The 12322-nt window shown below is 34.2% G+C and overlaps 1 protein-coding gene across 1 annotated transcript; it reads left to right on the top strand.

Annotated features, from left to right (window-relative positions):
• Positions 1-2022: 2022 nt before the first annotated feature.
• Positions 2023-3699, top strand: PSBR (photosystem II subunit R). The gene is made up of 5 exons (XM_010247044.3): positions 2023-2239; positions 2481-2539; positions 2790-2845; positions 3254-3306; positions 3422-3699. The coding sequence occupies exons 1-5, from the start codon at positions 2086-2088 to the stop codon at positions 3514-3516; spliced, it is 417 nt and encodes a 138-aa protein (XP_010245346.1). The 5' UTR covers positions 2023-2085; the 3' UTR covers positions 3517-3699.
• The last annotated feature ends 8623 nt before the right edge of the window (positions 3700-12322 follow it).

The following is a 12322-nucleotide window of genomic DNA, read 5'->3' as shown; positions in this document are numbered from 1 at the left end:
ATTTGGCCAACCAAATTGACCTAATCAGGTTAGGGAGTTGGTTAGATGAAACCGACTAACCTTTTGTGAAAACCGACCCACTCAAGTTGTATCGGTTTTGGTCAATTTTTTGGTTTGGTCAGTCGGTTCAAAAGATTTAAGCTTAAAAATTGCATTGCAATTATTGAAAAATAAATTTAAAATTTGGATTTATGATATAAAACATTTTAGACTAAGAAATATGAGAAATTTCCAACTTTTCCATATTAAGAAATACATTTAAAATATAAAATATTAATATATATCCATGGTTAGGTCTTTTGATTTTGGTTGGTTTACAAATGGCCGAAGTGAAACTGATCCAACTTGGTCAAACTGAAAAATTTTTGAACCAAAGCCAACTTAAAATACTAGAAAGCCGACCAACTTGGGTCGAGTTAATTGGGTTGATCGGTTTCATCCGTTTCATGAATAAACCTTACTGAAATTAATTATTGTTATTTTTGTATTATAAAAATTTTATTAAAAGTAGTATATAAAATATGAATAATTATTAATTATTTAAAATTTTGAAAAAATAAAACAATTGTATACTCTTATGTGTTTCTATTAGGGTCATTTACTTGAACACACCTTTAGGGATGGCAATTTTCCCAATCCCCGACGAGGACCCAACTTCCTCGACCTAATGGGGTCGGGGATGGGGATTGTTTTGGCGGGGCAAGGGCAAAGGACGGGGATTAATAGGAATCCTCGATCGGGGTCAAGGATGGGGATTGAGGCCCCCACCCCGACCCCGATTATATATATTAAATATCATTTATATTAAATATACTATTATATTATTTATATTATATATATATACATATATCAAAACATATTGAAAACATTATTTATAAATAAACTTACCTTATGGGGAACCCATCCATGTCGAGGATCGGGGATGGGGGTTAATTTTAGAATCGGGGTCAGGGATGGGGAATATGATCCCTGCCCCGACCCTTATTGTTTTATATATTTACATAAACATACCTTATAGTTTTCATTTTACTAAAACATCCCATATATTTTACAACTTATTTACTTAATCAACCTTTCATTAAGGAGTGTTTGTTTTGCCATTAGGCCCATGATTTTTTATTCCAAAATACCCTTAACACTTTTTTTTTACAAAAAAACAAAATTGACCAAATATAACCAATAGAGTGATTGTCCGTGTCTTATTAAGGGCAAAAATGGTATTTTTATTTTTATTTTCTTTTGATTAAATTTATTTAAATGAACATTATGGTCAATACTGTCATTTTCACTATCATGTAATGGAAGATTGATTAAATCCATTGCAAATTATAAGTAGTATTTTAGTAAAATACTAATTATAGGGTAGATTTTAGTAAATCCATGAAACTATAACGGGTATTTTAGTAAATGACAATTTCTATTATTTAGCTTTACTTAATAAATCCCATACATCCACAGGTCCCGCTAATATAAAATAGATAATTTAGCATTATGAATCAGGCGTAAAATAGCTTAAATTAAATTAAAGGGGAATTCATTAGGTAGCTTTCCGAAATCAATACCTATTGAATTCGACTAAAACGTACAATTCTGTGCAAAATTACAAAAAAAAAGAAAAAAGAAAATGTATGAATCTCATTTAGGGGATTATTAAAGAAAGAATTTATCTTCTACAACTTAGTTCAGAGTCCTGAGCCAACCGTTTTGGCCTTTGATAAAAAAAAAAAAAAAAAGAAAAAAATCTAACGGTTCCCAGATTATAAATATATAATTAATACCCTAAGCAAAAATAGGCCCAAAATAAGGGCACACGTGGAAAAGAATTTATTTGTTTTAAAATTTTCTGGAACGCCAAGTCGCCAACCGAAACCCACAGAAATCTTCTTTGTCTGTGTCTATAAGAAAATAGTGGTAGAAGGATAATGTTGTAATACCATATCAAGATCCAGCCACACATGTGACGCCACGTGTCACTCAATACAATCGCTCCTGCTGGTGCTATTATTATCATTCAATCTTTGCGCCTTGGCCAGTGTTGAGAAAGAGAGAATAGAGAGGGAGAGAGCAGTAGCAGCAGCAGCAGCAATGGCAGCCTCTGTTATGTCTTCTTTGAGCTTGAAGCCATCTCCTTTCCTTGAGAAATCAGCTGTTAGAGGCTTGCCTTCTCTTGCAAGGCCTTCTTCTTCCTTCAAAGTTCAGGCCAGCGGTGGCAAGAAGATCAAGACAAACACCCCCTATGGTGAGAGTACTAGAATGGATATTCATACATGTATTTACATCTCTAGTTTTTATTCACATCTAGATGATTTTTGAACAAATGGACTCCATGAGAATATGATGGATGTCCATTATTATCACGAATTTAATATTGATTGATTGATTAATTGATTCAAATTATAATAATTTCATCTTTTTGTTTTTCTGAAATTTGGAGATTGATTAGCTAATCGTGGCACTGATTTTTCTTTTTTTATTTCCAGGACCCGGAGGTGGCATGAACTTGAAGAATGGTCTTGATGCATCAGGAAGGAAGCCCACGGTTAACCACTAAACTCCTCCCCCTTCAAATTCATACATAAATTGCTCTAAATTGCTTTCAATATTTTCTATTAGGCTGTGTTTGGTTTGACAGAAAATAAGAGAAATAGATGTTAAGGGGAATTTCCCAGAATTTGTTAATAACTTCCCCTCAACTTTCTGTTTCTCTCTTGTTTTGTCAGACCAAACATAGCCTAGTGGTGTATTCTATCATCTCAATTTTGACCTTTTGGGGTTTTATATGGATGCAGGGGAAGGGTGTGTATCAATTTGTTGACAAATATGGTGCTAATGTTGATGGATACAGGTAAAGTATGGATACTTATTTATCTGATTTCATAGTTTATTAGATATTTTCTTGTTGCAATCTACCAGTAAAGTGTGGTTATTCTTAACTTTAGCTTTAGAGTACTGATTCTGATTTCTATCTTCTAATGCAACCGAGGTCATTTTTAACTGTCTACAAGGGTGGATCCATCTTTGGTGGTGATTTATTTGGAAAAATTAGTAACCAGCAGTTCATTTCTAATGTAGAATTAGAAAATAAAAATGGATTAGACAATTTTGATTTAATAAATGATGCATCAACTTGATTAGAAATCTATGATTATTAAGTGGGTGAATTTTAAGAGTAAATGATTCAAGCATTTCAATAGTGAAGCAAATTTGCAATTCATGAGCAATTGTTACTGAACTTAATTACACTGCTATACAGTCCGATCTACACACCGGATGAGTGGTCTCCCAGTGGTGATGTCTATGTTGGTGGTAAGAACTGTCAAAAATTTTAGCCATCTTGATTTTATTCATGTAAATCTTGTTTTGATAAATCCTCCTTTCTGTTCATTCTGTTAATGTTTGCTCTGAAAATATGAAAATGTAGGTACTACTGGTTTAGCCATATGGGCTGTTACCCTTGCTGGCCTTCTATTGGGAGGTGCCCTACTTGTTTACAACACAAGTGCCTTGGCACAGTAGAATGTTTGTAATGTATGTCTTAATACTGTCTCTAGGTAGTGTCTCCAATTCCCACTCTCCTTTGTGTTGAAAACTTAAGTATATATTTTGACATGCATATAAATTCATGTATGTAATCTTTTGGACTGAATATCATTTTATTCAAGTTAAGTTAATGAAAATCCTTCTGCTAATGTCTATAAATCATGGATGAGCAAGTCATTTAAGGCATAATTCGAAGAAAAAAACAAAGTCATTTAGGCTGTGTTTGGAAGGAGTACGAATGCAAATATGTAGCGATTTACTAATACCTGATTGTTCGAAATAAGATCATGTTAATGATAAGCAAGTTATTCCCCTTAGGAAGGCATTCCCTGAAGGTAATGCCAAATCAAACACAGCCTTAACGTAATGGATTCCTACTGATAAGCAAGGCATTCCCTTCAGCTCTTTCTTGCAATGTTCAAAGTACCAATATTGCAGAGAAGTATTTGAAAGGAAATTTTAAGATATGTATTAGGGCATGCTTCAAACATGCATTGATACTATAGAATGATTTGGATGCATGTAGACACACTAGTGAATATAGTGTTGGGGCTCACAACAATCACCTACAGGATAAAACTAGAAAGTATTTGAAATTAAATAGTAACAAAAATAACGAAATGCAAGCAAAGATAAATAAAAACAAGCATCACTATGAACACAAAGCATTTATTTGGTTTTGGCCTTATTGCCCATGTCCATATATGGGAGAGACGAAAACCATTCTCACTATGAAAGAAAGTGAGAAGCAATACAAATGTCTTGTGAATTGCAACCCAAACCAACCCTCTTAAAATCCATAGTCGACTGTTTTAGGTTTCCATCAAAGAGAATATAAATTAGGATATTCTCTTTATCTATAAGGTGGTTGATCTTATCATAATGAACATTCACTCAAGTGATAATTCATATTATTCTAACATAGTTGGGTATTTGATCCTTAATGGATCTCACTGGTTGGTACATCAAAAATAGTACAATCCAACACTGTATCATGGGTTAAGTGCAACTTTTCTATTTTTTCCATCTAGCTCCAAGGTTCAAGGCATAATCAGAAATGGTCATTGTTAAGTGTTTCGACATGCATCCACTGATTGTACCCAAGTTTAACCTTAATAGTTGAGACAAACTACTTTACCAATTTAGTAGTACATTAGTGTCAACCATGGCATGATAAGCTTTCCAAATTTATCAATCAACTGAGAACATTTTAAATTAACATAAGTCTCATAAATGTCCAATTTAAGAGATAATAATAGAAACATACAAAACACATATGAAATAATAATGATCTAAATTTATTTACTAACAAATATTAGAGCACAACCCTAAACTTGGCAACTTTCCTCAAAGACTACTAGTGAGTTCCCATCACCCCTCATAGAAGAGGAGGTAAAGCCATAATGACTATACTCCAAATAGCTCCTTGACACATTGTCTGATTATCGATTGTCTACCTATTCTAGCGAAGATGCATAAAGTTGACACTTATTTCTCTTTAGCTTCTTTAATAGTTATCTCCAAGTTGTCATAGCGAGGTTCTATAATATATCCAATGCTTTCAGTAAATTGCTACTATTTTTAGTATTTCAATATCTGATGCTTTAGTATTGAGAGTTGTCCTAGGTCCTTAGAAATTCTCAATTAGTACTTCTATTATGAAAAGAATAATTTTTTCCTTTTTTAGCATGACTCCCGACATTCAATCAGTTTTTTTGTGCTTTATTATTTAATGACCTTAAAAATATGGCACAACCTCATATAATCATAACAAGCTAGATGTAATTAAACACATGCATAGGCATGACACAATCATCATTCTATTACTTAACATCATCTTATAATGCTTTTTAGTTTTGTTATATCATCAATGCGGTCTAGAAAACAGAGGGGATGGAAGATGAACTCAAAGAATAAGCTAAAGAACAAAAGGGCATGCCAAACATCAAATTGAATAATAATAATAATAATAATAATAATAATAAAAATAATAAGGGCATATTTCATAAACTACCCCTACTGTTTAGTTAATTGACAAATTATATTCTTACTGTTTAACTATTGCCTTGCGCTACCCTTACTATTTTTGACAATTGACAAACTCTAACCCTATTGTTAGTGTCCATTAATGTTCCGTCAAAATCTGTATACACGTGACACCACATGACGTATAATTTTTTTTTAAAACCCAACATTACCCTTCGTTTGTCTCCTATAAGCCAGGTAAGAATCACCGCCGATGTTTGTATCATCATCATCATCTTTGTCTTGTATATTCATTGTCATATGATAGCCATTGCTCACATGGCTATCAGATCTGCTCTTTGTTGACAAATCCAGACCTCAATATTACCGTTCATCTTCTTGAACAAATGTTCGGTGATCAGAGCCATCGAGGGAATGATTCTCTATCTAGATTTTGATCTAAGCATGTATTGACTATCAAGAGATTAGTGGTTTTGTCCAAGGCAAGGAGTTAGGCTTCTTTAACAAACATTTGATGATCAGAGCCATCGAGGGAATGATGCTAATGCCACCAATGCTAATGTCACCGGAGAGAAGCTCGTCACTTCTTTCTGGATCTAATTAATCATCGTAGCGGAAATTTTGGATGTTTCCCAGCTAACGTCACTGATGCTAGGGTTTCTCAACGACCTCATCCAGTTAGCCATCTTAGTTGATATATTTGTAGATCGTCAAAGTGGATGGTGTCAAAGTTTGTACTTCTTTATATCTAAATCGACCTCTCTTTTTTTGAGATTGGACGGTTTTCTTGGAGAGTATTGCCCTACATCCATAAAAAATTTCAAACGCACTTCTAAGAGGGTTGGATGCATGCATCTTGGACCATTAAGATGGTCATAGCATCATTCCCTCGATGACTCCGATCACTAGTAGGGATCGTTTCAACTCGATGTGGAAGAGAGAGGGAGAGAGAATGAGGAAAGAAAAAAAGGAGGAAATACTGTGAGGGAGAAGGAGAAAAAGCTCAATGCAATAAAGGAGAAAGAGAATGAGGAAAGAAAAAACTCAGTGCAGTGATTGTCGCACCACCAGTCGGAAGTTGCAGCAACAATCGTTGCAGGCGAGGGTGATGGTGCTCCTTCTATGCTCTAGGCACTCTGTTCATCTAAACCAATTTAAGTTAAGGGCAAAACAGATATTTCATTTCTCCTATTACAATTTAACGACGATGGTAGTTAAACAATAGTTAAACAGTAAGGGTACAGTTTGCCAATTAGCTAAACAGTAGTAGTAGTGGTAGATTTCAAAAGTAATTCTAATAAGCCCAAATACCACAAAAATTCAAGTTGACACTATAGAATATGTAAGTAAGGTCCGCCCAACCCCTAAAAAGCTATAGGAGGAAATAAAGTAGTAGAAGAAAAATTAGAGGAGGTGACATCTCAAACTCAAAGAACCCCAAAGAAAATAGGCCTTTGTTCATATCCATGAACTTAAGAGAAGATGAGTGCACAAAACTACTAGATTTACTCAAAGTGAGGTCCACCAACTACTTGCAATAATTCTCATACGATACCAAGTAATTGAAATAGTGTGGCCTCACTACCTTTAGGTTAAGGAAAGTACCAATAGACTCTAGAATGAAATCAAATGGAAGCTTACTGTTAGGACCAGCATCCATGCACAAAGGAAGATAATGGATAAGAGGGTTCAGAATGTGAGAATTATCACAAGACCCTACATCATCTAAAATTTTTATGATAGCAATAGGATTGAGTGAGGAAATGTTGGACTACAAAGGAAGATAATGGATAAGAGGGTTCAAAATGTGAGAATTATCACAAGACCCTGCCTCATCTAAAATTTTTATAATAGCAATAGGATTGAGTGAGGAAATGTTGGACCCCAAACTTTCAAGGGTAATAGGGAAGCTTGGAGAGTGCATACAAAAGGAAGGAATGCACATATAAACAGATGAACAGAGTGAATGTACAGAGCAAAGTATGCACAATAACATAAAAGCCACAATATACAATTAACACTCAAAGCAATGGTAAAGAAGTTTTCAGAAGTTGTTCCCTTTATATGAGAAATTTCACATTGAAACCATTACATTTCACATCAACCTACATGTGGTAGATATCTTTAACATTTTGGAAATAGAAAAACTTCCTATGCAAGCCTCCAATTATACAACTCCAATAAAAGAGGGAATTTCAAATTTTAACCCCGCTTCCACATACGAAGCATTAGTTCCTAATGATGACTTCCAACCCCACATTCAAAATCTCACAAAAGTCCCTAATCAATCTAGCCTTGTAAAGTAGTCCCCAACTAATTTAGCCTCGCAAAATAATCCCCAACCAAACCAACCTAAGACATGTCAAAACCCAAAGTCCCCATTTGCGTGTAAACTTCAAACAATTGTGTACTAAATTTCATAACCAAACTCCAAAGATCCACCTTCATCATATCAATATCTTCTCCAATGGTCACAATCCAAGTAGTGATAAAACCTTAACTCAAAAAATCAAATCTAACACATTCACTGCCTCAAGGACATAAGTTACAATCAACTTCCAAATCTTACATTTACGATGATGCCACTTCAACGACCTTGGATGAATAAAATGAGACAACCAGGATCAACAAATTCTTTCTCAGATCTGAACCATCCACCTGACTTATCATCTCAATCCTTATCTACATGCCAAATTTCAACTCAAAATTCCCTTGTTAAACCTACAAAGATTTTAATTTTGCACTTATAATTAAGTCACACAAGAAGTCACAACCCAAGTAGCCAAGCACCTCTCATTAAGTCCAAAATCTCAAAGTAACATATCTTAAATTTTTCCAATTCCCTCCAAAATAAATAAGATTCCATTGTGATCTTTCTCATTAGTTGACAAACCATAAGCCAAAACCTTGATCTAAATCAAATCTTTTAATTCTTACCATTGATCAAAGATCCAACCTTCCCATTAGATTCAAGACGTCTAAAAATGCCTATCCACCAAATTTCATCTAAACATCCCCTCATTTGACCTACCATCAACCTAAGATTTTATTTCAACAAATCTCACTGATTAGAGCTTATCAGCCATTGATCTCTATTATTCCAGTCTTATTTAACTGATCAGACCTCACCACCATGATCAAAGACCCCAAAAAATCCCAATACATCAATTTTCATGACCTGATTCACCAGTTTGGCCCATTAAATAAAAAAAAGGTTCCATTTTAACATACCGCATTAAATCGCCCCATCATGTGTCCTAACCTAAGACCTCAAAAGGGTGACAACTGATGCCAACCCTTCACTTAATCCCTCCTGACCCATTAGACTAATTAGGACAAGCCAAGTGGACCAAAAGAATCCAAAAAACCCCAAGTAACCCTTCTTAAACCTAGAAATTAACATAAGGGCCATTATAGTCATTTCAATTTTACATTTTCTACCACCGAGATGTCGGGTTTGAGCCTGAAATGAATAGATTTGAAAACAACACCATTGGGCATGAGAAACCCCAGGAAAATCATTAAAATATTGGATTGACTGTTTAAACCCTTGGAAATCTTCTAAAAAAGCATGATAGATTGAATTCTGTAAGCTTTCTTACATGTTTCAGCTTTTTTGAAACCCTAGACACGTGGTGAGTTTGCCTCAAACCTGCCCCATCCTTCCTTCTCTATAAATAGGACGGGTTTTAAGCTCAATGGGTGGACTTTTGAGAGGAGAAAAAAGGGAGAGAACCCCTATTCGGATCCCGAACTATTTTCAACAAAAGTTTGAGAAAAACTCAAAATCTCATATTAGAACTCACCAAAACCGCCACATTTCTCCATGTGTTTACGTCCTAACCTTCGAAAAAGACAAAGCCCATCTCAAATATTCACTGTTTTCTCATCAAGGAGCAATTGCAAGTCATTCTCTTGTTCAAAAATCTCAAAAAATGTCATTCCCAAGATCTAGAATCGCTACTATCAAGCTCAGTTAATGCTAAATCAAAGAGGTAAGTTTCTTAACCAGATTTGTTAGATTTTCATTCTTAGTAGTAATTTCTTGAGTTAATTTTCACTCACATATTGTTCAATTTGATTTTAGGTTAAGACTCAAAATCCATGTAAGCTTTTCTTCAAGCTTCCTCTGATTTCAAAATTAGAGAGAGGCAATGGTGTTAGGAAAGATTCGTACCTAATTTCTGATAACATCCCCTCAAAACTGAGATTATGGATGTTAGAAAGGAATTTTTTTCATAGGATTTTGGAGTTTTGTTCTAATATGAAAATTTCAAAGTTGAGATCTTACGCAACTTCAATATCGGGTTGTCTTTTATAGCTTGGAGAAAGGGGTGCCTCACACCTTCCCTCTCCCAATCCTAATGGGCTTAGAATCCTTTGGTTGAGTGCCTCTTAGATGGATAGTGGAGTCACTATTTGTCCAAAACAAAATCAATTTTCCTGAATTTACAGATGACTCATTTCCTATCAAAATTAAATGGATGGCAACTCCTTTGTTTAAGTCCGACATGAGCTTTTCGGAGCTCACAAGCATTAGTTAAGACTGAGAACACCTCAACCCTTATATTTCCATGCACGTAGCTTCCTTCCTCGCTTCTATAAAATAGGCAAGCAAGCAAGGCATGAAGGAACATTCATCCTTAGCCAATTTCCTACAATCTCCCACACTCTAATCCTTCACCAAACATAATAATTCTTTTGATTTCTCACTAAGTCACTTTCTCCCCGTTCTAAAGGCATTTCTTGATCTGCTTTGAAGACTATTAAATCACCCTTATCCCTATTGGTTTACACCAAGATAGGTCAAAATAAACTATGATGCTAGCTTTGACTTTAGAAGCACAAAGTTGAGAGTTATTAGAGTGAGTTGTTTAGAAGCACAAAAGCAAGATTTCGGTAATGTGGTGATTGAATCTAATTCCAAGCAAGCTATTGACTGAGGTGTTGTTTGGCAAGTCTTTTTAGTAAGATCTTCCACAACCAAGATGGCCAAAGGACATAATGATTTTTGGGTATTGTCTTTAAAATTTTAGACTATTTGGTAAGTTTCCTAGTCTACCATGGTCTATCAAGCTATTAAATAAAATATTTTAGGCACAAAAAGACAAGAAGCTTCATTTGAATCTTATAGATTTTTTACCATTTTGGGCTTCCATGAGCTTTTTTAGGGCATTGGTCTTTCCAACTTTCTATCTTTCATTCCCAAACTGAGAAAGACCAAACTTTGGTCTTCCAAGCTTTGAAAAGCCCAAAAGACCACATAAAAAGACTTTCCAAATGCGCTTTGAGTCAACTCTAAAGATCAAGGTGATATATCGCCACAACACTATCTAGTGCTTAATGTGGAGTTATTGGCCCGAAGGATTCCTAAACTCTCCTTTATGTATTACCCCCGTTTGTCCAATCTCCTGGCTCACAAGATTACGAGCATGGCAAGATCCTCTAGCAGTGTTTTCAATCATCCTGATTTTCAGTCGTGGTTTGATCCTTTTAAACGGCTGGCCTATGCTGATGTTTTTTTGCCTTAAGACCATGTGTTGATGTTTTTGAATAAAGTATCTCTTTTTATCAAAAGAAAACCTATATTAGCAATTACAAACCATTAGACCAATATATGTTGATACAACCCGATATAGGTTGCGTGCTAACAATTCATGTTTGATGGTTTCACTTTTACGACATATTTTCTCACCTCCCACCCTTCAATTTTCATCTTAGAGGCCTATGGGGGAGTTTTTATCTATAAAAACACTTGAAGTCTCATCAAAAAATGATGAAAGCTGGTTGGAATCTAGAATAAGCAAAAAAACTGATTTTTTTTAATTCTTTCAATAGTAGATTTACATAATTTTAAATGTTGAACCTGTGATGTTTTTTCTTGTATTAGTAGATCTATGGATTTTCTAAAAAAAATAATGAGATTCAAAGATCATAAAAAAATATTTAAAATAATAGTTTTGTTGATGGGAAGAAATATAAGATAGATTTATGAATGATTTTTCAAATCCATTGATCCATCAAAACTTATGTAAAAAATATGACAATTTTGAGAAATAAAAATAGGATTATTTCCTTGGTCATTAAAAATTTAAAAATTGTAGATGATATGATATGTTTCTTAGAAATCGTGATGGATCTGAAATTGAAAAAAAAAACGAATTGATAATTTATAAGAAGTTAAACCCACTAACTTGAGTTTCTAATAGTTAACAAATTAAAAAAGAATAAAGTATAGAAATTTTATTAATAAATCAAAATTTAACAGTTGCTTCTTGATTTTTTGTCATGGGCTTGGATTTGTGGATATTGAACATTCCAATGTATAATAAGTTATTGTATGAATTCCATGTCTTAGACTCATGGTATTGTTGATTGCAACATATTTCTTCATACAAACCATTAAATTCAAGTTTTAAAATTTCAACATATCATGTGGAGTGGGTGGAATGAACAAAACTGAAGTCTTTTGCACATATCAACTAATATTCTCAATGTAACACATTCTATTGGTTCTTATATAAATAAATACACACACACACACACTCTTACAAGTATGAATGAGCTTGTGTAACTTTTCTTCTTGAATAAAATACACCTATTTGTGAATTTGGAGCAAAAAGTGTAATTTAGACTACTACTTTTCACCTCTCTCAGATCTCACATTAAGGTGACATTTGATAACACTTTTTAGACGTTTGAAGTCTAAAAACTTTGCTTTTCAGATGCTAGTGGCGTTTGGGTTTAGGTCTGATTAGAGGATATTTCAGATCTGATTTGGTAAGACCTGGTTTCA

This window comes from Nelumbo nucifera, chromosome 3 (genome assembly GCF_055504915.1).
Source record: "Nelumbo nucifera cultivar China Antique chromosome 3, China Antique-T2T, whole genome shotgun sequence".
Classification (NCBI taxonomy): domain Eukaryota; kingdom Viridiplantae; phylum Streptophyta; class Magnoliopsida; order Proteales; family Nelumbonaceae; genus Nelumbo; species Nelumbo nucifera.
This window is presented reverse-complemented; position numbering and strand designations above follow the sequence as displayed.

Coding starts and splice junctions, on each gene's coding strand:
- PSBR (XM_010247044.3), top strand. CDS start 2,086: ATGGCAGCCTCTGTTATGTCTTCTTTGAGCTTGAAGCCATCTCCTTTC. Junction 2,846..3,253: donor GCTAATGTTGATGGATACAG/GTAAAGTATGGA, acceptor ACTGCTATACAG/TCCGATCTACACACCGGATG. Junction 3,307..3,421: donor TGGTGATGTCTATGTTGGTG/GTAAGAACTGTC, acceptor ATGAAAATGTAG/GTACTACTGGTTTAGCCATA.